This window comes from Bombus pyrosoma, linkage group LG15 (assembly GCF_014825855.1).
Source record: "Bombus pyrosoma isolate SC7728 linkage group LG15, ASM1482585v1, whole genome shotgun sequence".
In the NCBI taxonomy this organism is placed as follows: domain Eukaryota; kingdom Metazoa; phylum Arthropoda; class Insecta; order Hymenoptera; family Apidae; genus Bombus; species Bombus pyrosoma.
This window is the reverse complement of record NC_057784.1, coordinates 8,191,319-8,218,561: the sequence shown is the minus strand read 5'-3', so window position 1 is coordinate 8,218,561 and position 27,243 is coordinate 8,191,319. Positions and strand designations below refer to the sequence as shown.

At 41.2% G+C, this 27,243-nt stretch overlaps 4 protein-coding genes across 4 annotated transcripts; all 4 read left to right on the top strand.

The window, feature by feature from the left end:
* Positions 1–447: 447 nt before the first annotated feature.
* LOC122576069 lies at positions 448–2,576 on the top strand. The gene is made up of 3 exons (XM_043745868.1): positions 448–942; positions 1,146–1,331; positions 2,059–2,576. Exons 1-3 carry the CDS (start codon positions 720–722, stop codon positions 2,448–2,450), a joined length of 801 nt encoding a protein of 266 aa, XP_043601803.1. The 5' UTR covers positions 448–719; the 3' UTR covers positions 2,451–2,576.
* Positions 2,577–4,454: 1,878 nt separating this feature from the next.
* On the top strand, positions 4,455–6,645 carry LOC122576070. The gene is made up of 2 exons (XM_043745870.1): positions 4,455–4,812; positions 6,308–6,645. The coding sequence occupies exons 1-2, from the start codon at positions 4,455–4,457 to the stop codon at positions 6,643–6,645; spliced, it is 696 nt and encodes a 231-aa protein (XP_043601805.1).
* Positions 6,646–12,164: 5,519 nt separating this feature from the next.
* On the top strand, positions 12,165–13,150 carry LOC122575363. The gene is made up of 2 exons (XM_043744170.1): positions 12,165–12,684; positions 12,768–13,150. The coding sequence occupies exons 1-2, from the start codon at positions 12,165–12,167 to the stop codon at positions 13,148–13,150; spliced, it is 903 nt and encodes a 300-aa protein (XP_043600105.1).
* Positions 13,151–22,720: 9,570 nt separating this feature from the next.
* Positions 22,721–27,171, top strand: LOC122576047. The gene is made up of 4 exons (XM_043745821.1): positions 22,721–24,035; positions 24,133–24,365; positions 24,459–25,216; positions 25,918–27,171. The coding sequence occupies exons 1-4, from the start codon at positions 23,390–23,392 to the stop codon at positions 26,054–26,056; spliced, it is 1,776 nt and encodes a 591-aa protein (XP_043601756.1). The 5' UTR covers positions 22,721–23,389; the 3' UTR covers positions 26,057–27,171.
* Positions 27,172–27,243: the final 72 nt, after the last annotated feature.

The window sequence follows — 27,243 nt, the reverse complement described above, 5'->3', positions numbered from 1 at the left end:
TTAATAATATGCAATTAATAATATACAATATACACATATCACAAAATTTAAAGAGGAATACCGATGCAATTTAATTTCTCAGAGGTGGATAAGTTCGAGAAAAGTTGTTACAATTATTTGGATATGCAAAATAGGAACCTCTTGTATTATTTTTCCAATAATTAATAAAACTATGAGAGTAATTTTTCCTATAATTATTAAAACAATGATTTTCCCTCGAAGAATTCAGCTTCTCTTCGTCTATACCATGGTATTAATATAATTCATTTCGAGGTGCATCGATGGACCATCGAAGTCCCTTCGTCTATAACGTCATCGTCTCTCCTACTAACCCAAATCTTAGAATCTTGTTGGGCCACTAATATCAGGGATCGCCGATGCTAAGGTCCGCCCAGCTTCAACTACTCCGTTGATCCATGGAAGTGGTCGGTCGTTTGTTTAAAAAATTGTTGAAGAAAGTTTCTTCTGACGGAGAGGTGGGCAACGACATGTACCAGTGATGACGCCTTGTGTGCCTTAGTCGTTTGTCGTCGTCACATGCGTCATCGGTTAGAGTGGGGATATTGGGGAGGGTCCCAGCTGGTGAAGACCTATAAAGATAGAAGCTACGGAGGGTCAGATCACACTTTGCTCCGAAAATTTTCCGAGGGACGTGCTCGATCCTCTTCAACACGTTTTCTTTGCAATTATCGGTTAACACGTTGAATCAGGCACAAAAGATGAACAAAATAGTGATACTGTGTCTTTTCGCTACATCCGCGCTGGCTGTACCCACGCCGGAAGTTAACAACGTTGAGCTCAACAGGAATCTCGATTGCTTCGAGCAAGAGAACGCGCTGTTCAGCTGCATGTTCGTCAAGACCGTCAGCGCGCTGGATAGAGCCGCCAGGTCTAGCGACATCGAGATCATCGATGGTGTGAAGTTCGTGAGGGAAACACCGAGTAAGTTTAAGTTCAATTCTGTTTAACATTTTTTAAGTCCTTCGCAGAGTTGTTTAAATTTGTAGCTACTTCGTTCTTGAAAGTTTAATCCCTTGATAATGTCACATAAATCGTATCTAATCTATTTTACGATTTGCAAATTTTGACATTCAAACAAACATCGTTGAGTTCCTTGAAGTTTTATATATCATTCTTCCTCTTAGTGGAACGCAGCGGAAAAGATTTGAAGACGGAGGTCGATATTATGAATGAATTACCAAGAGACACGTCGGACAGGGCCATCAAGCTCGCCACTATGCTGGTAGAATCAGCCCTGTCGTTCATGAAGTCCCATAGTTTGAAGCTGAGCATGCCCGAGGAGGGCTCGATATCCCGCGCTCTGGATGAAGGTAACTTTCTATCTTGCGCTATGATAGAGATGCTTCTATTACGTAATCTTTCCCACCTTGATGACGCCCCGACGCGTCACCGGTATGAACGAATAAACTGTTCACCGCGCCTTTCACCTTCGTGATATCTATACGCGCCGCGGTAACCTGTTCCGGATAAACCCGTTCCTCGCGCGCTACCTCCTCCATTCGCTTTCCTTCTGAAATTATACATCGCCTCCAGAGAGAGAAAAAAAGGGGCTCACTGCGCTTGATAACACGCAGGCTATTAATTAGCGACACTTAGGATCGGGTAGCTAAGTGACGTGAGCAAATATGCTTCATTTGTTATGTGTTGTCTTTCGTGTCTTCTTATTCTTCAATGTTCCGTTTACAGATTAAATTTTGGGGAAGTGAAGTTTCATTTTTAGTACCGTGGTATTCGATTTTTAAGCAAAACATATGAAATATACGGGGAATATATTGGCAATTTTTTAAAGAATGGTGATATCTTTACTTTTAAATCTTCTGCTTTAGATTTTCTCTTTTAGATTTTCGCATTAAAATAATTCTAATTTGGAATAAAACTATCAAATCTCCTTTTCTACGATTATCCATCGTTCTCTAAATTCGATGCTTCAATTTAAAATTTATCTATTAAAGTTTCGAAATTTCCATTTCACCTCTTTTAAATTAGAGACGTCTCCGCTACCAAAATTAATTTTCATTCCGTAACTCTTGTTTCCAGGTCGCGCCAAAATAAAGAAAATAGCACTTCCTTTGATCGCCGCCGCAGGAATAAAATTGTTCGCCTTAATCCCAATTCTCCTCGGAAGTCTTGGCCTCCTGGTCATGAAGGCCCTTTTCGTGGGCAAGATAGCCCTTCTGTTAGCTGGAGTGTTGGCTTTCCAGAGATTATTCGGCGGTAGCAACTCTGGAGCTACTAGTTTCTTCAGCAAGAACCCTCAACCAACGACTGGATGGTTTGACAACGCCAACCAAGGCTGGACAGCCAATGTGGCAGCAGGTGTTCAACCTCAGGGCTACTACAAGAGAAGTTTCGACGCTGAAAATGGAAAAATAGACGCTCATTCGATGGCATACTCTGCGCAAGCGCCGATCACGAACGAAACCAACTGAAACGACGATCCTGAGTCTACGTTTATGAGGAACGAAAGAATCCAGGCTACCTGGGGGCCATATCTCTCGAATCTAGTGCGTGTAATACTCGCTAGACTCGTTCTTGACTGTTAGATTAATATTTAAGCGAATAACTTATGGACCGAGTAAATTATTAATAATCCTTTGTATTAATAAATTATTTGTACTATTGCAGATTGTCTATCACATACTTGTCGTGTATTTGAATCACTTGAAAGTCACTGAGAAAGCTGCAAAATTTCAATAGTTCGATATAACCGATTTCAGAATTGGAAAGTAGAGAAAAGTAATAACGTTACAAGCATCATTTTTGAAAATTCATCTTGGAATTTGCTATCATTTATGTCATATGCGAATAACTAAATAGAATACAACTAACGAAAGTAAGTCAATCGTTTCTTGAGAATCGACGATTAATCGTGTAGCTGAACAATCAAATTGTGACACTTACAAAGGTGGTGTCGGTCATTTTGTCTTCTGAGAGGTTCGTTTATCAGTTTTCATCTTTTTAACCAGTTGGGATCGAGCGTTAGGTCGAAAGCAGAGACGATTTCTAATTTGAAGAGATTATTTATGCATGTGCGAGCGATGCAAGGCGAGATGATGCATAGAAAACGGTATGTACGTGATTAGTGTTTGCCCTGCGCGCGAAATATCGATATGATCGTGGATCGAGCCGACAATCGGTCTGGCTCATATGCGATTCCGATCGGACATACCATTTCGTTTGCACTCCCACCGCGGTTGTACCCTATTTTCGCGCCTTCTCTTTCCCCTTTCTTCGCTTATCCTTCCATTCCTTTCTCTCCTTCTTTCTCTCTCCTTCTCCCACTTCCGACCGAAAACAGATTCGGGACACGACGGTCGGTTCTGCATGCCGTTCCGTGTCACACGCGCGAACAGACACGGAAATCTAATTTTCACCGAAGAACTTATTACCAACTGTCACGTGAATATGATGTACCGCGAGAAACACGCGGGAGTGGCTCTGTCATTGTCGAAGCCACGATTGAAAGAGCGGATTCTGGTCGTGGAAACACGCCATTGTGTCAGCTCGACAAAGGAACGCTCGTTTCGGCGCCTCCCTTTTATTCTTCCAACTCCAGAAACGAGACGTTCCGTTGTACGCTGAAGTACGATACTGTCTTCTGTCCCTTACCGCTTCGTGGACAGAATTTAGAGAGAGTTTTACAGTTTGAACGAGGAACAACAGTTCCACGGATTGGTCCCACTTCTCGAATAAATCACGCTTGTAATTTCCAACTTTTCTCTTTGGTAAATGAAATGCTTGAAAGAATACTTCCTACTTTCCTCCAAAACAAATCAGTCGCACCTTCGACAAACCTTCAACTTTTTCCAGGCTTCAATCACTCTAAAGACAGTCCATTCTAGTTAATAGCTATTTATCCTCAAGGTTTCTACAAACCTGTGTTTCACGTTTATATTTCTCGCACTTAAAAAATGAACGGTACTGTTGTTGAATTTCTACCACTCCAAACAAGTAGTAAAATCTGTAATTCATCGATTCTTTTATCAGTCGATTAAAATTTAATTCGAACACAAAAGTTGCTTATTAAAATTTAATAAGACTGGTATTCGGTGGCTTCAGTACAATAGCTGTCAAACTTGTATTACTCGTGGAAGTAATAAAATTAGTATTCCATCGATTTTTACTTTCAATTGATTAAAGTCTAATTTAAACACAGATCATAGACGAAGTTAATAGATCGCTCGAAAGTGATCTCGCTGAAAAGGAAAATTAATTTCTATCGATAGACGATACGTCACGAAAATGTACGCGTTGTGCAGTGGCTAGCCGGTGAGACGCCGAAATTAAAATTCTTGACACCACAGCCCTTGCACGTCGCTTGCCAAATGGTTCAAACCGACCCCACCATCGATCACGAGTCGAAGTATAAAAGAAAAATTGCCCTCGAGACAAACAGTCAAAATCCTCGTGTCCGTCCAGTTCAATTGATCATCATGATGAAATCATTGATCGCAATATTGGCGTTGTTTTTGATCGCCATCGTCGCGGCTGAAGACGCCAGAAGCGTGGAGATCAGCCTGACCAAGACGATGGACGAACTGAATAAAAGGGACACCATCAAGATCTACGGTGATATGATCACCTTGGAGAAGGTAGACATTGTGGAAGATGAAGAGGCTGCAAGAGCTAGTCAGGACCCTCTAGTGAGCAAGATCGAACAATTCCTGAGGAACAGGAAAATTCATGTACATCTACCTAGCGATGGATCTTCTGCCGACATGTTTGGCAGAGCTATGGGACAGAAGGACATGGAGATTGGCCTCAGAGGTCTGACTACAGGAGCTTCTGAAGGTAAAATTAATTTTGTAGAAAATATGTTAGAAGATTTTTAAGTCGGTTGAAGAAATTTAACGTTTCCAAACGTCATTTTGCTTCGAAACGGTGAGGTTTAAGTACAATTTTGGTTGTATGAAACTTTTTTAGTACTAGTATGAAGGTTATTAGAAATATTTGATTACTTTCTAGGCGAAATTCTGATTATATAACTTTTTGAATATTGGTAATCAACTTTTGCAGTCGCGATGAACATCAATCTTGATTGTAATTTTAAAGATTTCGATCGTGGATCGAGCTTGGACACACGTACTACGTGATTGTTTACGATGCGCTAAATTCTACAGTTTTCTTTCAATCTCTTTTAATCATCGAAAAATCTACATAGAAAGGGAGATTATGTCCCAAGAAGAAAATGAAAATTCACTTAAATCGTGCAAGAGGTACGAAGCTTTTTCTCGAAAAAGAACCAATCAAAAACAGACAACAGAAGTAAGAACCTATCACGAAGAAAGATCGAAGGAACTTTCTATTACAAGTATTCCTTCGATCTCTCCTTTAGCCTACATTAACATCTTCAGCATTCGAGACTCACTCTCTCGACTACCAAAGCGTAAAACACTGAAAGAAAGGGGAAATATTCATGATTTCCCGGAGTGATCTCGAGGAGGAACTAAATTCCAAGAGACACTTTTACAGTTCAACGTCAAGACGAGTGGATCTTCGTCGCGTCGAGTCGCTGCTGTGACTCGACTGGACCACGGCCACGAACTTATAGTACCTCGCCTTTCTAAACTCTCTCCAATACGATGGAAGTAAGCCACGAAGACGAGGAACGATTGGTCGTAAAGTGGGACTTCAGATGGCGATGTTTCCGATTGGCTTCGTCGACGAACCAACGCCTCTGCCTGCTGCTCTTTTTCTCGGCCTCTTTTGCGCGCCTCGAAGTTTTCACAAATTTTTTCTTCTCCCCGAACCGAGTCGTCGGGACGCATCCTACGTTCCCCACGCAAGGAATAAACGCTTGGAACGCGATGAAGAATGGAGGGAGGAAAGTAGCAGTGCGTCGAGCATAGAAAGCCACGAAGACGCGTCCCACTTCCTCTGCATCCGCGAAAACGTTGCCGTGGCAGGGATCGAGATAAAGTGGGCCATCGATGGGATTCCGGGTTTCTGGGACGGCTGCCTGAAGAACACGACGGACGAGGACCTTGAACGAGAGTGCCACATGTCGAAGAAAGTAGATAGCCGATAAATGGCCATTAGAGGCTTCTAGATACCCCTTCCAGATTCGCAGTCTGATCAGCTTGATGAATTTCACTTGACGATTCATTGGATCCATCAAATTCGTCGATACGCATTAATGAACACTTTTGTTCTTTTTTGTTCAATTTCTTCTTATTATTTTTGTATTCGTTAACAAATTTCTAAGATCTACGGGGTATCTACGATAGAAATAATGTACGAGGATTACGTAAATTTTAGATTTTGCATCGTTTCGCTTTCGTTCCAGCCCGAACCAAGCTGAAGAAGATCGTGTTGCCGTTACTACTGGCTCTCAAACTCAAAGCCATGATCGTCCTTCCTATTGCCATCACTCTGATCGGTCTGATAGGCATCAAGGGACTCGGTGCAGGTCTACTGTCCCTTCTTCTTTCCGGGGCGGTCGCTCTCAAGGCTCTACTAACACCACCACCACCCTCCTATCCCACCAGGGTCTCGTACGGAATAGTAAAACCTGAAGTTCACCACGAACATTGGCACAGGTCACAGGAAGAAGTGAATCAACCGTACAGAGGGTGGGCCCCGGAATTCGGGCCTGAGCAGTATCCCTACCAAGACATCCCTTAAATTCGGTCTTCAAATTAAGATTCATCTTCTCATCCCTTCATTTTATTTATTATCTCCTCTCTGTTACTCCCATTGTGTTGAATAAAGACATCGCGTCCTTTCTTTTCTACGATCTTACGCTTTCTTTTAATTTCCACCCTTCCTAATTTTCGTGTTCTTCGCTATTCTCATTCCTCGAATTTTCCACGAGTCTTCGAATACATCAACCATAGAACACATCGGTGCACTTTCCTCTCTCCGCTGGAGCGGGCAGCCATTGACAGCTAAAATAATTAAATAAATAATTGGAAATCTATAACCGCCGAGGTAAAGCAGGTTATCACGGCGAAGGGGAAGGCTAACGACCCAAATAGGAGCCGTGCGACGCGCTCGGTGGAGAGAGAACGACAGGTGGGGAGAAAGGAAGAGGTAGGGGAGTAGGAACAGGAAGGAATCGGGGTCACTGTGACAGGAAAGGTGGGAAAAGTGGCCGAGCCGGTGATTGGCCATTTCTGCTTCCCCCTGGGTGAATTCTCAGGATCAAGGGCACTGGGTCATTACCTCCACGTGGACTCCCACCTTGCGTTCTCCCCTCTTCGTCGAGCGATCATTGCCTCCCCCCATTCAGAGTGGAGAGACGGCGAGTAACGGTATCAGTTGTGATTAGGTTGCGTGGAGAGGGCAGAAACCTTGGGTATATACAAGCCGATCGAGAGGACAGCACTGTCAAGAGCATGGAGAACTCGAGGCGAAAAGAAGTTAATGAGTCGAATGCTGGGTTACGGTTTTGTTGACAAATTAGATTACCATCGGGCATTTTAAAGTTCTTTGGAAGTATTTCGGGAAATCGATAAGAATACATACTTAAAGTATTTTACAAAGCCTCCTTTCTCTTAAATCTTCTCTTCTCTATCTTCAGTAGGAAAGGGTTAATTTAATGAAGTTGTTGATTCATTTTTATCGAAGAATGGTTTTGTTACAAATGTCTTGGTTCAAGAGTGAATATAGCTTGCTTCTCTTCCTTTATCGAGTTTAGAAGTTGATTGAAGTATTTCTGAACGCTCTTTGTTGATTTCCGAAGTCGATAAAAAGTTTATTAACTGTGATTTTTTAATTCGTTAAAAGTTTTATTTAAAACATACTAGTCATGTATATATCTCTCAAAAAAGCAAGATTTTCTCTGATAAGTAAAGTGAGCAAACGATTTAAAGCATACTATATCGAAGTCCTTTCAATTAACACACTTCGCATCATTCTACGAACTATCATAAAAATATTTTCAGGCTAAATCCTCGTAACCTTCAAGAGATTTCGATAAACTTGATCTTTCAATACGATAAAGATTTATCAGCGACATTGCTGAATATTTAAAATATAGGTACCAGAACGATCGCTCGGACAATGGCTAGATATGAACGGGAAACTCATGAAGTTTACAAATTGACTTTGAAAAAATGCGAAAGTATGATCGCGCACGATGCATTTTGAGCGCATAACGGGTGCTCTGTGTCGAATTAATGAGGTCTACGCAGCCGCTCGGCCAGCAACCGGCATCAGTCGTTGTTGATATACCTCGGACTTTTTTTGTACCGTCTGACCCACGGTTCGATAACGCAAATGCGCTCAACAAACTTGGGAACATTAAACTAACCGAATGCACGTGCGCATGAACCGCCCGAGAAGGTGTACGGTTTAGAGAAACTACACGATATTTGTGTAAATCACGATGAGAGCATATTAATATAAAATAAAGGTGGATTAAAGGATAGTTTCACCTAATCCATATTCCACTTTGGAATGTTATTCTGGTGCAGCAAATTTAATCAATTGCAAGCTTTCGGAATTGCAAATGTCCAAAATATTGCAGGCTTTTTATACTGTAAACAGTTTTCAAGCCTGAATTGCTCTTCAACGTACAAATGTCGAACATCGACAAATCTTTCAGATAAATCGGAGCTCAGGTGTTTTGAAAATTACAAACTTGCAACACTGCAAATACGTCTCTATGAAAGTTTCGTATGTCAAGTAAAAGCTTGGAACGAAGGAAAAAACAGAAAATATCAACAAGAACGATATTACAAAAAGTACTATCAGCACGTTCTCCTGCATGCAGAGAATTGAAAGTTCCAAATCCATAAGGAGTATACAAATCGCAAATTGCCCAATTCCGAGCGGAACAATAAAGCGATCCGTCCTGGTCAGACACGCGGTCGCTCTTCGTTCCAAGCGACACGGTTTTCCAAATAACGCGCCGTTCACCGGCGATCCTGGCCGGGAAACGATCGGACCGTTTCCTTCGAGGATCTCCACTGGATCTTACGGGAATTCTCGTGGTCCATGTGCATTAGCGACTAATAGCGACTTTCTCAACGTCCATCTCGATTTTCGAAACGAAAATGGGCTAACCGCGCGCGATCAATCGGCAAATGCTATGCAATTACGTTCACCGTTTCCAATGTACAAAGCGTTGAATCGAATCCAGCGACCAAACACGTACAAAACAGAATCGTATGAAGAAATCGGAAACAAGATCTGTCCCAATTGTGGCATTGACAGGGACAGTGGAGTAAAATCGAACAGCTATCGATTGAATGGGCAATTCGATCGTTCTAACCAGTTGTTTTCTCTGGTTTCCATGTTAATTACTACGAAGTTGAAAGCCTTCCACTTATTAACTCCGGTCGTTTTCCATCGATTAATTCGTCCAACTTATTTCACATTTATCGAACGATATTTCGATAATTCAAGCGGTCGAAAGCTGGCAAATTCTGTTATATCATTCGGATGATGGTTGTAGAAACTTGGCCAGAGAATTAAGGACGCTTATGAAATTGCAAATCGATCGTAAAATCGTCTAATGGTTTTAATTTTCGCTTTCGCGGATTCTGGAAAGTAGAGTAGAAAATGCCGTTTCTATTTGTTATAACTTTTTGTTCAGCGTGACTCTCCAACAGAAGGTTGTCGAGGACAGGAAGATTTAATAATGCACGATCGGCATCGTCGAGGAAATTCGGCCGATGTTCGATATACTCGTTCGAGTTACGTATTAAACGTATTAAAAGGATAGTAACAGTATATCAGGAACAGTTATGGGAAACAGAAGGAGCGCCCATTCACGTTTCACTTGCGGCACAGTTCGCGTACGTTCGGTACTTGCCGGTGATTGGAAAGGCATGACCAGGATCGATCGATGAAAATCAAGTATCAAATCTAATCGGCGAACCGTATAACATTGTAACACGACATTTTTCATTAACTCTACCAATATCGATACTATATGTTTAAACTTTCGCAAGCTCTCAAACAAATTTCATGCCAATTGTCTCAACTGTTTAAAATGGAGTTTCACTTTTCAGCCACCTGTTTAAAATAGAGTTTTACTTTAAATTTGAAAGAATATGATATGTTGTGGGAACTTACACGATTCGATAGACAACGGCCGCAAAGGACAGAGCGACTGGCCGACTCTGCACCGAATCGAAACAAGAGTAGCTCAGCGGAGATCGCGCGATTATTAACGAAAGGAAGGCGTTGCGGTAAAAGGAAGTAACAAGTAGCGAAATAGATACCTGGAAAAGAAGGCTAATCCTCTCCTTTCCGACACACCTGCTGACCGAGCATGCGAGCGCATCGTTTCGGCCGTACGAAACGTCCATGAACGCCTTACGCGGTGTTCACGCCGCGAATTCACCACGCTCGAAACTGCACGCCCTATTGACGATAAATAATTTCAACGGAATGCGCAGCCTGGAATTTTTCTCGAGTTTGCGTGCGGCCGCGTAAATGTAACACTTTAGTTCAAATGCGACGATGAGAAGCTCTCAATGTTCGGTGAAACTTGATCAAATACGTATCTCTGAGTTTTATCGGAATTTATTTTCAGTAACTCGGAGCGATGATTCTTCTTTATTTTCAAAATAGAAATTAATTTATCCAAACTTCTTCTTCCTTCAATTATCAATTACTTGGAAGAAATACCTTTATTTAATGAAGATTATATTCAGGATTATAGTCAAGATTATATCGATCATAAAAAAAATTAATGCGCAATATTACAAATATTATGTCATTTTATTGTATTCTTCGTACTGTATCTTTTTTGTTATTTTTAATTCCTTTTCCCCGAAATCATTCAAGAAACTAATTTTCCTAACCGTCGTCACGCGATTGACCCACAAAAGTTCGATAAAATCGAACAGACTATATCGAGTCTAAAGTCATGCGAGTTCTTCGAACGCGTAAGCGGCCACGCGATTTCCAAAGCGTAGTAAACGTTGGATGCATCTCTCGCGCGTGGATCTTGTGAAAATTGACCGCGCACTTTCTCGCCGTCAGATCCGTCTGTAGCGCTGTCGTTCGAGCGTGGCGCGCGAAAATCCGATCTCCCGCGAGTTAACTGGGCTAATTTAAAGTAGGCCTGCTCCGTCTCGTTTCGCTCAGTCGAGGGAAATAATACTTCGTGATTTCCCTCTCCCTTTGTAGTTTTCTTAAATATTCAGATGTTCTTCGCATAGCCGGATATGGAGGCTCGATTTTGTCCGACCATCGACCGCCTCGATTTCGTCGTCGAGATCGAAAGTGGTTCATGTCGAGTCGTCACTGTCGCCATCGGCCACAGACGATCCGCGATCCTAGCTTATTCGATTGATCTGTACGTTCGAGTACGAAAAAAATCACTGCTAGCAATATCCAATCGATCAAATGAGCTGAAATGCGTCCATAGATACAGGAGCTACTTTTCTCTAGTAAAACTAGGAATTAAACTCTAACAACTAGTGATACAGATGTTGATTTACTTCATTAATATAATTAAACGTGACAGAATTATCGATGCAGGAAGAATCCACTCCATCTTTTAACAGCTGTCTATAATTCCCTGTGATCAGCGTACGAAGCGCGATACGAGTACTTTCTGAATCCAGATTGCGAGTGCAACGATTTCTAGAGCAAACGGAATCGATATCGAAGAAAGTTTGGCCGAGCAGCATCCACAACGACCACCGAGCGAATTCACTGAGATGGTCCCGTGGCGACAATTGAATGGAAGTCCAAGATCACGAGGCTTCGCTCTCATTAGAACGTCTCCGGTATCCTTTTTTTTTCCCTGCGAATTCGACAGAGATTCGAATTCTCCGCTCTATTTGACGCTCCCTCTCGCCGCGTACGAACGAGGCAGCGGCGGTGGTGGACGCGAGAGAGCCCCTCGCCTCCTCTCTTGGACCACCGTGAAAGAAGAGAGCACGCCGTCGCCGGCGCGTTGCTCTCGACTTAGGAGAATGTATGGAACGGCCGAAAGGCAAAAAGGAAAAAGGACTACCCGGTGACTCGCTCTATATATACTGCAACTATCCGAGGGTATGTCCAGTGCACGGTACGCGTCTCGTCCGTCAGCTTCAGTCAGCAGATCGAATCCTAACCACGTGCAACAAGTCCGTTTTACGCCGTTTGTCCCAACCGCCGGACCTTCTCCAGCAGGATCTCTTTAAGATCAGAGTTTGTCGCGTCCGGGTTCAGAAACGTCGCATAATTCGCGCAGCACGATGAAGGGATTTGCGATATTCGGTCAATCGTCGGTCCATCGTCAGCAGGCCCTGCTGCTGCTGCTTCCTCTTCTTTTCGTCGGCTCCGTTGTCGGCGAGATAGAGAGACGTACCTCGAAACAAATGGTTGAGGAATCTCCAGAGACTTTAGCCTCTACTCTGAGCAAGGATTGTGGCAAATCCTACAGTGCCACTTGCCTGAAACTAGACGTGGTATCCTTCCTGGATAGATTATCTGAACAGGAAGACATCAATATCCTACCGGGAGTGTCGGTGATCAAAGAAAATAGTTCTGCCAGTATGCCAGCTTCCGAGGTTGTCGCCAATCTGGCTAGGGATTTCCCTAACGACGTGGAGAAGAGACTGGACGCGTATCTGGTTCACAAGGTCGGAAGCTACCTGAACAGCCACTCGATATCCATCAAATTGTTCGATCCCAGGACCTTCGAGGCTGCTAGGAACTTTAACGAGGAAACGTTGGCTCAACTTGGCCTTGGCGGTGGACAGAGTGTCGGAACTGGTAAGGAATTACTCTCCTTAGAGAGAGATTAAGATTAGCGTGAATGAAAACACATGATAACGATTTCATTGGTCATCATATAGGACGTAAGAAGGAGAAGGGCGGTATGAACGGTTTATTCGCTGGTCTGATGATGATGAAGGGTACCCTCGGCGCTATCGGTTTCGGTGCCCTCGCCCTACTCGCCGGAAAAGCTCTGATGACCGGTCTGATGGCCCTCATGTTATCAGCCATCGTTGGTTTGAAATCTTTGGCCGGTGGTGGCGAAAAGAAGACTACCTACGAGATTGTCAGTAAACCCGTATACTCGAGTTCTCATACTCACAGCTCCGAGGAGCACCACGGCCACGGCTATGGACATTCCGGATACGGGAGATCCTTGGACACGATCCACGACAGCGTCCAGCAGGCCGTTCTGAAATATGGCAACGCGCGGGATCGTCGATCGCTATTCCGGCAAAATTAACGAACTCGTGATCGGAGGAGCCGCCAGCGAGGAGCAGCTGGTGGCACGCGAGAGATCTAGTAGCACGTCTCTACCTCACCGAGTCCACTTTGTTTCCGTTTATCCTCTTTTCACACTTCACGGTTCCTTTCAATCTGTATCTAGCTCCTACTCCACCTCCACCTCTTCATCACGCTCTCCACCGCCATCAACTATATTTCTCCTACTCCTCCTTCACGTCTCTCCCATCTTCAACTTCGTTTCGCTTTCTTGTTGCTCGTGCCTCTGTCCGTCACTTCAGTCACATCGCCTGGTCTCATTTCATCGCCCCGTCTCTCCACCATCACCATCACCACCATCACCAATTTATATTCGTAGATTCGTAGGTATTTATTTGCCAAGCATGCTCCCACGTACCTCTACTCCCCACGGTCACACGGCTCGAGCTGGTCGTCGTTGCACATGGACCATTTTCGTATCATGTACATGATTTCTCCTTCTTGTTATTTATATGTATTTATGCGCAGTGTAAAGTTTTAATAAATCACGTTTCTAAGAAGCTCCCTGGCCCTGTCGTTCTTATAAGATCGTATTACGTTTTACGAGAAGAACCAACTATGGTTTCTAAAGATTTATGACGAATCTTTTTTCTGTTTGATTCACTATATGATAGATTACAGTGGAAGAAAAGGTGGCTGGAATCAAGTAGCAGTTTGCGCAAAATAAAGACAGCTCTTTGCTCGGTCTGCTGCAAAGAAAATTATATGTGTCGCATCGTAATTACGAGACGAATGGTTACTCAATTAAATTGATGCGAAACAAGGTCGTCCGCTTCTAGGCGCGTGCGTTAGGCTACCTAGACATTCTCTGGTCATCGAGGTGCGCACGGTCATAATTTCTCAGATGCAGCCAACAAATGTAATCGGATTCGAACGTTCCTTATTGAGAAGGAATAGAAAGGAATTTTTTAACATACACAAGTGAGTCACCTCGTTTCGAATGATAGAGATCTTTCATTTCTTTTGGTTTTCTTCAGATATCCCGATTTAACTCAAATATGCGCAAACATCCGCGATTTAATTATTATTTATTTCGAAACTAAAGAAAAAGTGAACTAAAAATTATAATCAAGATACTTTATACAACAAAGAAAGTAGCTAATCAATTAACGATACTACTAAAAAATACATATAATTTAAAATACATAATCTGCATTAAATATATTACATTTTTCTAAAAAATGAATTAAATTATCCTAAGACTTTTGAACAGCAGCGTACATACCACTTCCTCTAAACATTCTAGATGCTTTCAACCATCACTCAGCGGACGCCAACAACTTTCGAATAGCTAACAAAAAAATATTTCAGTTCTATAGACTAGATCTGGAGCCCTGGTTATTCTTCACGCAGGAAGTCATCGAGTTGCCCCTGCAATCTCGAAAGGCGGGATCTTGTTTCGCAGGTTAGGAACCGCGGTAAGACCAAACTACGAGGCAGACGTATTATTATGTTATTTTCCTAGCGGCCTGGTAAATGGCAATCGTGACAAGGCATTGAAAAAATCTGATGAATGACATAAATCCTATTGTATTTAAGCGATTACGATCTGACGGAAGTCAGTTTTTGCTGACGGTAAAGTACGAGATCGATCATCGCGTTTCGAGCGATGTCAACGCTAAAGATCATTTACACGGTGCACAGATCCATATTCATCGCGATTGTAGTGCTTTCGATCGTAAAGCAAGTTCGAAATCAAGTAAACAATGGAACACAAACGGATGGCAACGTTAACGTGGATCCTTACAAGATTATTGGGACCAGCGGTCGTCAATAGTACTGTGAAATTTATTTTATAATCGTTGCTCCCATTTCATTATTGAGTGTTATGTAGCTTTTGCTAAGTGGAATAATTAAAGAATTAGCTACAACGGTGAAGGAAATGAAATTTTCGTTGAATTATTAAATAAAATGACGGTCAATTCATAAAATGATATTTGATATTCCTGCTATAGTTTACCGTTGCTGATTTGTATTGAAATTTTTAGTAGCGCTGGTCGACAAGTGCTCGATTTCCGAAGGAATGGCTTTAGAGTGGATATTCGAGTGGTACCGTCACTGAAAAACGATTCTGCGAAAGACGATGACTTCCCAGAGTTCCCAACGACAGACATAGGCCGCTGTGTCATCGATTTCTCGCTAATCTGCGCGAAGAAACGTCTCGGCCGATTCCTGGACTCTATTAGGGACTTAAACGAGATTTATTTAATGGGTCAAGATGTTAAACTAGTGAAAACCAGAGTAATTAACGACCGTAGATCCGTGAATGATAGCAATGACACTATAGAACGAAGTATCAATGACTTCTTCGATACGTTTGCTTTAAGAATTACGCTACCCAGGTGGAATGGGAACCGAGAAAAAAATCAGATAGATGTTATGTTTGACGAAACTCCTGTTTCCGAGGGTTTGTAACATTTCAAAATACTTGATGTACGAGTGACAATTAAATGTTATATTAACTATGGAAGGGAATACTAAGGATACGTTTAATAATTTTTGCATCACTGCTTCTTCTACGCTAGATTTCCATTCTGCACTACACAAGATTTTACAATTTTACAAAATTGAAAAATAATTGAAGTATTTCTAACATTATTATAAGTGTTATCTTAATTGATTCTTAATGGGTTAAAACATACGCTCTCCTCTAGGGCGAGGCAAAGGAGGAGGCAAAGGCGGCAAAGACAAAGGTGGCAAATGTAAGACAATGATGATGGCTGGTCTTATGATGCTCAAAATGAAATTCATGGGTAACGCATAAATTGTAGCTCTCTATTTCTTTACGACATTTTAAAATACCTAATCAAATTTGGAAATATCAGGAGTAGCAACGATGAAGGGTATGATGATGGCTGGGATGTCCCTAATGATATCCATGGCAATGCTGATGCAAAAGTATATGAAAGGAGGAGGCAATGGCGGCGGAGGAGGAGGAGGAGGAGGTAATGCCACAAGTTACCAATATTATCATGAATTTCCGTAAATTGCCAACGTTATTACGATATGAATTAAACGCGATATTACTTTAATATTTTCAGGTCAGTACAAGGAAATTGTCCTTCTAACAAAATCTAGTGGAGGCAGAGGAGGAGGAGGAGGTTATGGTGGTGGAGGCGGCGGAGGTTATGGTGGCGGAGGCGGCGGAGGTTACGGTGGTGGAGGTGGAGGAGGTTATGGTGGTGGTGGAGGCGATTATGGTGCTCCACCGCCTTCGAGCTATGGTGCACCGTCAGGCGGTGGCGGTGGTGATGGTGGTGGTGGTTATGGTGGTTGGGGCCGCAGCTTCGGAAGGCGGTTTATAACAAGCAATCTTGGGAAAACAGGATATGCAACAGAATCGAAAGATTCGTCCCTTAAAACAGAACAACTTGTATCAAGGGCAGACTCTATTGGCCATCAGAATCATGGACATCCTTCTGTTATTGCCAATATTACATACTTGAACTGGAACTCCAGCAATACCGTGGAACCACAGAAGTACCAATATTTGACTAACAACGTCGCTAATGTGGTAAACAGTAATAAAATGGAACCATCATCGCCCTCAGAATCCGATAATTACGACATCGAAACGTACCAGGTTGATGATTCGATAGGTGATTTGAGAGACTATGTGACAGATTCGAAGCCAAACTATTTGGACAATAGTGGTCATATCACTTCGACAAATCATATAGCGAGCAATCATGATACGAGTGTAATGCATTCGGCATATAGTGATGAATGGCAACCCACGGAAGAAAAGTTCTCATCAAATTTGAGCAGAATTCAAGAAAGTGAGAGTTCGAATATTGAGAATTCCTCTGTATGGTGAATGTAATATAATCCTAGAGAAATTGTCAATTTAAATGTATCATTTGGAAATAAATTTAATGTTGAAAGTTTAGTATTTTGTCTGTAAAAGTGGCTTGAAACCAATAAATAATTTCATGTGTAAGCGACCGTGATTTCAAACTCGGTATCACTGGCCGCAAGGCGGTGGCGCAATCTTTCGAACAATTGACTAAGACTCTTCACAGGTAAGAGTTGTACCTGTTCTCGCTAGGTGTATTCCTCGTAGCATTGAAGCAAAGAGGAAGCATAAATGCAGGCGAGCTACAAGATAAACTTATCGTCCCATGTACGTTTCAACACTCTAGAGCGCTTTTAGCACTTTAATGTTTGAACAATTTCTAACGTTATCAATTCCAAATAAATTTCACATTTTTAAATAAGTTTTGCAAAATGTTTGATCTTTCGATCGTTATAAGAAATGAACAAGAGAAGAAGCTTTGAAGGAGACCACTTACCTACATAAATATCTAAATATGATAGTGAGAAATCAAGAAGATATCTGCCTACATGTATGGTACAAAAGTGCTATGGTTCTCAGCTGATGTCTGAATAGATTTTATCTTTTGTTTGTGACTACAGGATAGCGCGATATCGACTGAGTAAGATGTTGTAAGTTGAAGAACACTGTCACTAGGTGTCCAAAGCCATCGGCCGACCTCAGCTATGAAGTTCGCAATAGTTCAAATAATATGTATACAATAATAATATATGCGGTATAGCTGTGTTTATAAAATGCGTACAATGTGCGAATTATCTCCGGAAAGTCGAACACCTTTTAACTTATTTGTGACGATGCAGCGATGTCTTCTAAGACTGTATAATTGATATTCATTAAACTTTTTTCTACGTTTCTTTCTTCCTTCTCCAGTGGTTCGTAATCATAAGGAAGTGGAATTTACGATCCAGTATCAGGTCTGTTTATAATTTATAGGCATCTTTCTTAGCGCGAAATCTAGATTACTCGTTCAACGATCTTAAATTGCAAAATTATCAAAGAAACTTTTTAAAATCTCCCTCCATTTAATCTATTCAATTTTCTTTTTCTGTTCTGTTTAATCCTTCTCTATCGAAATATCCTAAGTTTATTGCATCAAATTCTATGCAAATCGCGATTTTATATTACACGTCTGATGTTTACATCAGATATTTTATATTAGATGATAGTAGTATGCAGAGTGCGAATCTCAAATTAGCTACCATCTAAGTAACCCACATGGAACGAGCACCTTGAGCAACGTAACAGATCGATGATTCCATAATGTACACAACCGGTACGCATAGAAATGACTCGTACATACATTAATTGAGCGATAACTGTACGTCGCGCAATTGAACCGCACATCGAAATGCGTGTCTCGATGCTGTACATAAGAATGTGCTGACGAGCTTGTCTTAGAATCGACCCTGCACAATAACTGACCCACATCGGTCCACGAGTTTAGCCACTTTATACTCCTAACACGTAGCATTTTTGGAGACAACGCGATCTGATTTGAAAGGTATAACGGATTTTTCAGCTACGACGCTTGACGATTTCAACTGCTTCTTCGTCGTCAATAACTTCAAAGAAACGTTCTTCTCTGGTAAAAAGATTCAAGTATCTCGAAACTATTACGAATGCAAATGAATTTTATCTTAATTGGAGTGTTAGGTTCAAAAAGATCACTTCGAAATATTAAGTTACATTAATTCTCCAAACTATCTTCACTTAAGTTTGAAGTATTTTAGATTAAATTTACGACACGCTTGAAAACTTTCATAGAATCGATGATTCGAACACACATGATCAGTAATGTAAATACAGGAAGCACTGAACTCTTAATTAAGAAAGTTATACGATAAAAACGTAAAGGGAAGGATTTAATTATTTAATGGATAAGTCATCGACCAACAAGAGAATAATAGAAACCAAAGAATTGGAAAATCGGTGAAAGTCACCGTGTAGGAGTCCAGACGGGACTGCTACCACGCCAGAAATAGGTAGAACGTGTCACGCCAAGAGTTCGCGGATCGGTTCACTTTCCTATGCGCGCAGCACGTGTCTCGCGATGAATCTTTGCCCGATCCTTCGTTGACGTAACAGAAATTACCCGCACGAAGAAGCAACCTGAGAGTAAAACGAACACAAATGTGAAACGATTGCATTGTAATCTAGTCATTTCCCATGACGACATAAATCGCGGATGATGGATTAAAGAGTACAGAAATTGTATCTTTTTTCACATATACACGATGTTTGTATGTTTTCAACGTACACGGTGATGATTCCGATGAATCCTGGTAAAAGCCTCGTTTTATATTTTATTCTTCTTCCGTATTACAAATGTATGTCGCGTTCCGTTCATTTTTTCTCAGAACACAAACTTTCTTGACCTTCTATTTCGGTGAAGGCCTTTATTAATTACTTTGAATACGCTATTAACGTTACGCAAGCTTCGATGGCAACGATTATAGTTCACCGACCACTTAGTCGTTTGCTCTTTTATACGGGGTGTTGAACACAAAGCATCGAATAGTTTCATGCTACTTTTTATCCCATAAAATTAATAAATCAAATATACAGATGGCAATATTTTTAGACTTTAGTAAGTCTATCTTGCCTATACATATAGAAACATAAATCACAAATTTAGGACTCTCGACAATATACATGTTTCTGAATTCGTAAATTCATCATTTCGATATTCCTCCCACCGTTTTTTCTATTCCGACATTAATCATCCCGTGTTATTTCAAATATTCGAAGCTATCACAGAGGATGATTAATAATACGTATTAAACTCTCGATCTTAATTTTCGATTGTGTACGTGACGTCAAACAGGAGTGCCTTGCACGCACGGAATTTTTCTGTCCACCCAATATATGTAACGTGTCCCAGTTGCTTGGTTCACTTCAAGCACATGCAAACCAGTTCCGATGCACCGTGTCTGTGCAAATACTTTCAGCCGGCCGACGCGACGCGGCCTGCGTTTCTCACTTGAGAACACGCATAGGCTTAGGATTCGAAGCAGCTTACGCGATTCGCGCGTTTTGGGGAATTTCCTATTGCACATAGCGACACAGTTCTTTCAGCCTACTTCGACACTTGAGTTTCTCTTTTTTGTTTACCCGCCACATCTAGTCGTTTTTCAAGTTCATCCATGTCTATCCAATCCCTATTCGTTATCGGTTCTTAGAATCTCATGAAATCGTTAATGAAATTTACATAAAACAAGCAATCAGAAAATTCCAATCTAATTGAGTTCCGTATATCCCTAGGAATTGTAGTAAAAAAAGATTTCATTCTACAATTTCCGTAGATAACTGCAGATACCAGCTTTCATTTATTCAACAACATAAATAACTTGATAGTTTCCAATGTGTTTTAGTTTACGTTTTAGTCAACTACCGGTTTTGATATACTCATTCATAATACTGCTGGCATCGTTTGATTTCGTCCATTTTTTTATTATGCCTGATGTTTTGTATCAATATTTCAATAGAGATAGAAATGAGCAAAATTTGATAAAATGAAAAAGTTCGTAACCCGAGCAATGGCGATCGGAGGGTTAAAGCGATCCACTGTTATGAATAACCTCCTGACTAATTAGATGGTAGAGTGTGTACTATGTGAAACCACTGTTAAGGAATTCTACGCATTGGTACTAATATCTAGGCTGGTTGAAACGTACCCGTTCTTCCTCCATGAGTATCGAGGGCCGCAGGAAAAAAGGAGGCAGAAGTCGCGCGTACGAGCGTTCGTTTCCGTGAATGCTTGTGCGCTCTACAAGATCGCTTTTCGGCGGTCATTGAGCGACCAAGCCGGTCGTCGCTCAACCTACCTACCTACCAGGCAGATCAATAGTAGGTCAATGGAATTCATTCGGCCGGACCACGTTCGCCACTATTGACCCACCCGATCTTCTTTACGATTTTGGAACCCAACATAACTAAACAAGGTGGAATAACGTTGATCGATACGTCATGTGTTTCGTAGCAAGATGTACAGATTGTGTAAGATACTTCAGATAGTTCTCAGTTGCAACATTTTTCTGAGTTCAAGTAATAAATGATGTAAATGAGGTGTAATAGTAGTTCAGTTTCTATGATGTTAATTGATTTTGTATTGAAGTTTTGTAGTGAATTGTAGGAAATAGAGTACCAGTGAAATTGCCCTCTTTCAAAGCCACATTCTGTAACTGTGCATAACTCACTTCTATAATTATCCGTAATCTAGAAGGTGTTCCAAGCGTGCTGTGAAATATGTTGCTGCCACGTTTCCGGTTTCTCGTTTCAAGGCCGCATTTTCCTAGCCGAGAAGAAACGACATTGAAATCATTTTTCCTTGACAAAAACATTGATCGAGAAAAATCGTGCCTGTAGCCACGCGACGATACGCTTATCGACCGTTCTTCTCGAATGTAGGTTGTCCAAGTGACGTCGGAGTCGTCGATCCCGATAATGGGAACACCTTCACCAACAATCTATTAGTGAAAACTCCGGTGTGGAGCCTGGCCGAGAATTCGTAACAGTGTGATGTCCATGATAAAGCTATTACATTCATTAACAAGAACTAAAGAATTATTATTTGCAGATGAAGTTTGTAGATAACTCTAGAATGATGCAACGAATTTATTCTAACAAGTAGAACAACTAATAACATTTGTTCCTTTGCAAAAGCTTACTAAAGATCCAATCGCGACTAATTAAGGGAGAAACGCAATGCAATTAAAATATCCTCCAAGTACATGACGACGCTATTTAAATAAAAAATATGAACACAGAAACGGACACTGATTGGAAAGACGCGGCGATTATCTTTTATTTTGCTCCAGATCGCTGTGTAATAATTACTTCCTCTTCCTAACCGAGTCAAATCTCTAATTTTGCCACGATAGTTAACCTCGATATGAAAAGTAACGAACAGATAGTATTACTTAATATTCCACACAGTGGACTTCTTCATTTAGCGCTTCGTTTTTCACGGAACGCTCTGAATTTCACTCTCGCGTTTCACTTTTTTACTTTTGTGTTGTGTTTTGCATTTATTCGAATATATGGCGACTCTTTGGTAGTCGATGACGATCGCAAGAAGCAATCCTAGACGTCTCGCGGCTATAATCGAGAGATAATCGAAACGGGATCACTTGCGAACTCGCACCAGACCGGTCTAATGGCACATAAACAGCAATCTGCAACGGTCCAACGATTTGCAGTTTCTGTTGAATCCATAGAAGAAGTTTAACGAGAAACGACGACATTTGTCGCAAGTTTACGAATTCTTTTTGTCTATCACGACAGTTACAATGGATAGTTGTTAACGGTTTAATATGTTACACAGAAAATTGTTTATCTAATACCGTTGCAGTAGCTTTTTAACTTCTAAAATAATTGTTAGGCTCGAGTCCTCTCAGATACAACAATAAAACGAGTTAATAATGTCTAGCGCTATTCATAATCCTGTCATTAAATGCAAGTAAGCTTTAAGTTAATGCTTAATGAGTTTATATAGCAGTCATATTCATAATAGCAGTAACAAACTGAATCAAAGAGATTCCAGTACTTGGTATAACTTGTAATTTTCATATCAGCGTCGAGAGCCGTCGCACGTGACCAAAATGCCTCGGTGACCATAATGCGATTCACACGGTTCAACTCGACTGAAAACGTTGCAAAGAGAAGTTGACAGGTTTCCCAGCCGCTTTCACCGTGCGTATTGCCAAGGAGCTTGGATTGACGTTGCATACAAAGTCCAAAATCCTCGTCAACGCCTTTTAACACGCGCGCGCGTGTAGCTGGACGCGTGGCCGGTTGCAGTCGGAGAGGAGACGATAATGACCTTCCACGGAGCGGCCGTAGACGGAGTAGGAGGGTCTTTGACACACTTGACGCTCAGGTGAATTGTAACCGAGAACCGAGAAGCTTGTGGTTAGTTTTGAGCGGGAGATCGAACGGAACGCGTCTCGCGAGAAGGAACGGAGAAGGCAAACAAATTGGACGAAGATGATGTGACATGCCGGCTAGGTGACACGGACATGTCAAACGTATCGATAAGCAATTTACGATGCGACTGGATTGCTTGAAATTGAACGAAGGAATCGTCGATCCCTAAAACGTTTGAAGGAGGTGTGATCCATTCAGATTGATATCGAGGTCGTGATCATTGGAGGGGGCAACGGAAGTGATAAAAGGTGCACGTGGATAGGGTAATATCGGTGTGACGAAATCAAAAGTGTATTAATCGTCGTTCTGATTCCTGATCTATACACGCTTCAACTATCTATATCTTTGATTGTGCTAAATTTTGTTCAATCAGATACAGGTGCAGTTCTATTTAAATATTTGAAAAAATACTTATCCGGTGAAATCTAGTCTTCTTCAAGGATGCATTTAAGATCCGTGATCGTGATCGTATATTTGTGCGTGGTGCATGCAAACTGCCAGTTCTTCGATGTTAAGAATTTGAAGAATTACGCAAAGATATTTAACTTCGGTGGTTGGTCGCTAAACCAGACTGAAAATGAATTGTGGAAAGGGTTGATCAGGGACTGTGATCGATCCGTAACGTTCTCCTGCATACAGAAAAACGCTTACACGTACCTAGACAATGTTTTCGTGGAGAGAGACAATATCACGGTGTTTGAGGGGTTGACCATGACGAAGAATAATTTGGACTATGGAACGTGTCGCAGGAAGAGTGATCAAGATGATTCCATGGATGAGAATCTGGTGGAAAGGTCCAGTAAGGATAATTGCGACGAAGAGGAAAGTGAAGAGGAGAAGGGGGAGGAAAGAGGTCGACAGTTCGGCGAGGAGCAGTCACCTTTGGAGGAAGTGACTAACGCGTTACGGAAGAGGGCGATGAAATTCCTCGCGACCAGGGATTATCAGATTCAATTACCCGATTTTTTCTTCGAAGGAGCCACGATTCGAATAAGTCCTCGTGAGGTTGATGAAAATGGCGCTCTGGTTAGAGTAGACTTTGGCCAGCAAGCCTTAGAAAGTCAAGGAAGATTCTTCAAGAAAATTAGTACGATGAATAATTATTCAATTTGTGATAATACATATCAATATCTTTTTAGCGAGGTAAACGTTTTGAAGGATTTAATCGACGCTTTCTATTTCAGGAAAATTTATACAGAACAAGCTGTTGACAAGCTTGTTAGCCCTGTTGCTCATCGTCAAGCTAATCAAATTGAAGTTTATGTTCGTGATACCGTTCCTGTTCGGCGTGGGCACAGCGAAGAAGCTCTTCCTGAAATTATTACTTTTCTTTATCCCGGCATTCGCGCACGTTTTTAAGCTATGCTCGAGCTACTATTCTGCGCACAGTACAAAGTACCACCACCATCATCATCAGGTGATTATTACATCACTCTAACGACACTTTGAGGTCAATAAGGGCTGATCTCTCGAATATTACCATTAATTAATATTAACATTACTATTTCAGGTAGCTCATCACCATCATCACGTACCAGTTCCAGTACCAGTTCCAACTTACTACAACCATCACCACAACCATCACGACGATGAATTCGATGGCTACGATTATGCTCATCCTCATATTCAATATCGAAAAGACATCGAGGAATTGAAGGAATGGGGCATCGAACCTTACGAAGAGTCTTACGAAGTTCAAACCGAGCCTGTAGGAGCTGGCACGGCACCAGCCCGACCTCCACTAGGAGTGCTGCCGGCGCCATTCCCAGCGCCCACTTACTCTGGAACGTATGGCATTCCTCAGTATGCGCCGAACGCGCAGCCAATAGCTTCTCCGTATTTAGAAAAACGTCCACTGACATCTGCTCATAATCTGGCCTACTCAGCATACATGGATAATAATCGTAGAACAGTTGTTCAACCAGCTTCGCCAACTGTCGTCAATGTTCCTTTAAATCCTGCAAACCTGCCGTCAACGATGTTGCCAACTGCGACAAATATAAAGAATTCGTACATTGCCTTTGGACAGCAAAATGCGAGACAAGTTTCGGCGAAGAGCAGTCAGGTAGATTCAAAAGCAACAGTGGTTACGCAACGATCAGGATACGACGATGAATATTATGGACCAATAATTAACAGACTTGAAGATATATTTAAGCAACTTAGATTCGTCGAAGAAAGTTGCAAAGAGAGGCTCGTGTGCAGTATGTACAAGAATCCGGCTGTGTATTCGCCGCACAGCAACCTCGTTTCGAACGAACTGTCCAGGTAAGAGCAAAAGATGAATCATACGGTCAACTAAATCCATCGTTCGTTATTATTATCTGGAGGAAGCTGATTTAATTTATGAACGTATTGGAAAGCGTGGAAAAGAGAACGAATTTATGTAGTTTCGTCTACCGGTAAGCAAATACGAAGAATAGCTTCCACTACCATTGGAGTTCTTCTAAAACTAATTTCTTTTAATGTATAAATTATGCAAAAATTCGATCGTTGTCGTATCGATCATCGTGCTATTAATTATTCATTCACCTGTGTACTACGTTCGAATTCGATCACTTCGGGCGTCAATCATAAAGAGAAAGGTGGCCACTGCTCCGAATCGCTCGAATCGGAACGTTGAATCACGTTCCATGCGGATTCGACTCTTTTTTTTCTTACGCTCTTTCCGTTGACTGTTCTCTGACAACAATAAACGCGGCTCACAAAAGAATCATTAGTTCCAGCAGGAAGTAATGCAATCTCTTGGCAAATTCTTCCGTAGTTCGTTTATTAAAGAGAAATTATCTTGTTAGCGAAGCTAGAGCCGCTAAATGGCGAAAGTATCACGCGTGTCGACTAGATGCAAGCGTTGGTAAGGAAAACAGGGTCAGGGTTTATGTTATAACATGATTATCGACTGATTTCGATGCGAAAAGGTGTCAGGAGTACATTAACAACTTGATTTTAATTTTTCTTTTCTATTTCAGAGATCCACAGGAGTTGAAACGTATGGGGACCGAAAGCTCGTCCAGCAAGAAGTTCCACAGATATTTCAACGCGGCTAGATTGGGTCAAGATGGTGGAGATTGCTTGAGAACGTATCCATGTCACATAAATACCGAATAGACTCGGTGTGAATTTTTGTTACTAAGTAATGAAGAATTGTCGTGGGGACAAGAACGTATGTTGAAGTCGCCGAATTCTGGCATCACATTGCCACGCGTTGAAGTCTCCGACATGAGTACGACTGGTGGATCTGTTCCGCTAGGCGTTATCAAGGCGGCCACGGACACGGCTGTAGGCTATTAGATAGTGTCAAGGCCATGAATTGATTATTTGGGTAGAGAATGTCAGATAATTTTACGTCCAATTTATTAAAGTATTTTATGATAATAAGGACACTTTTTGTAATATGTAAAAGTACTTCGATTGTTCCTTGTGAAGCTTAGTGCTTGCACTCATGGCAGCGTTACGTGAAATTTGTGATGGGATGAATACTAAATCGAGAAGAAACGAGCTTTCTATTCGATTTCATTAAATACTTTCTATTAGGAATGTAAATACAAGATCTTTTTGGAGTTTTTGTTACGAGGAGTTTCTTAAGCACTTGTTCAGTCTTCGGTACTATCTGAAGCAGAATGAAATTTTCTGATGAAATGTCAAACTTCGTTCCTTTGACACTTTGTCAGGAAAGTAACAGAAATGTAACTCTTAGATAACAATCCTCGATCATGCACTGGATTGCGTGATTATTATAGTTTCACGTTTTTCCAAGTACTGCTGTTCAATAGTAGATTTTCTCACATATTTTATGCAATTAAAAATTCTTTCTCTGTGACATTTTACCCAGTACGATATCGTTGTGTAGTCACAAGAAAGTGATAATTTATGTATGTGTAATTTATAAATAACTTAATTCAAATGTAAGTCGATACATTATACGTGCGAATGGATCGAATACGGGAATCTTAATACTACATCCAATGATTTATTTATTTTTGGATATGTTTATTTATTATTACCTTCTCGGGTGCCATACCCAACTATTATTTATTGTACGCGTTAACAACTAGATTATGTATAGTCTGTAAGTTATGTATTGTACAAAGATAAACTAATACTTCGATTACACTACCTCGAAGTTGTAACGTATATTATTGTTTCGTTCGTAATAAATGATGTAAAAAGAACAACTACTATTGTATCATACTTTATATTACCAAAACCAGTATAATATAATGCAATGCTCATCGAAACCTTGATGTTAAAAATTTATTATTTCCTAAGCATTCAACGAACACATTTCTATCGTA

Coding starts and splice junctions, on each gene's coding strand:
- LOC122576069 (XM_043745868.1), top strand. CDS start 720: ATGAACAAAATAGTGATACTGTGTCTTTTCGCTACATCCGCGCTGGCT. Junction 943..1,145: donor GTTCGTGAGGGAAACACCGA/GTAAGTTTAAGT, acceptor TCTTCCTCTTAG/TGGAACGCAGCGGAAAAGAT. Junction 1,332..2,058: donor ATCCCGCGCTCTGGATGAAG/GTAACTTTCTAT, acceptor TCTTGTTTCCAG/GTCGCGCCAAAATAAAGAAA.
- LOC122575363 (XM_043744170.1), top strand. CDS start 12,165: ATGAAGGGATTTGCGATATTCGGTCAATCGTCGGTCCATCGTCAGCAG. Junction 12,685..12,767: donor TGGACAGAGTGTCGGAACTG/GTAAGGAATTAC, acceptor GTCATCATATAG/GACGTAAGAAGGAGAAGGGC.
- LOC122576070 (XM_043745870.1), top strand. CDS start 4,455: ATGATGAAATCATTGATCGCAATATTGGCGTTGTTTTTGATCGCCATC. Junction 4,813..6,307: donor GACTACAGGAGCTTCTGAAG/GTAAAATTAATT, acceptor CTTTCGTTCCAG/CCCGAACCAAGCTGAAGAAG.
- LOC122576047 (XM_043745821.1), top strand. CDS start 23,390: ATGCATTTAAGATCCGTGATCGTGATCGTATATTTGTGCGTGGTGCAT. Junction 24,036..24,132: donor AAGATTCTTCAAGAAAATTA/GTACGATGAATA, acceptor TTTCTATTTCAG/GAAAATTTATACAGAACAAG. Junction 25,217..25,917: donor GTTTCGAACGAACTGTCCAG/GTAAGAGCAAAA, acceptor TTTCTATTTCAG/AGATCCACAGGAGTTGAAAC.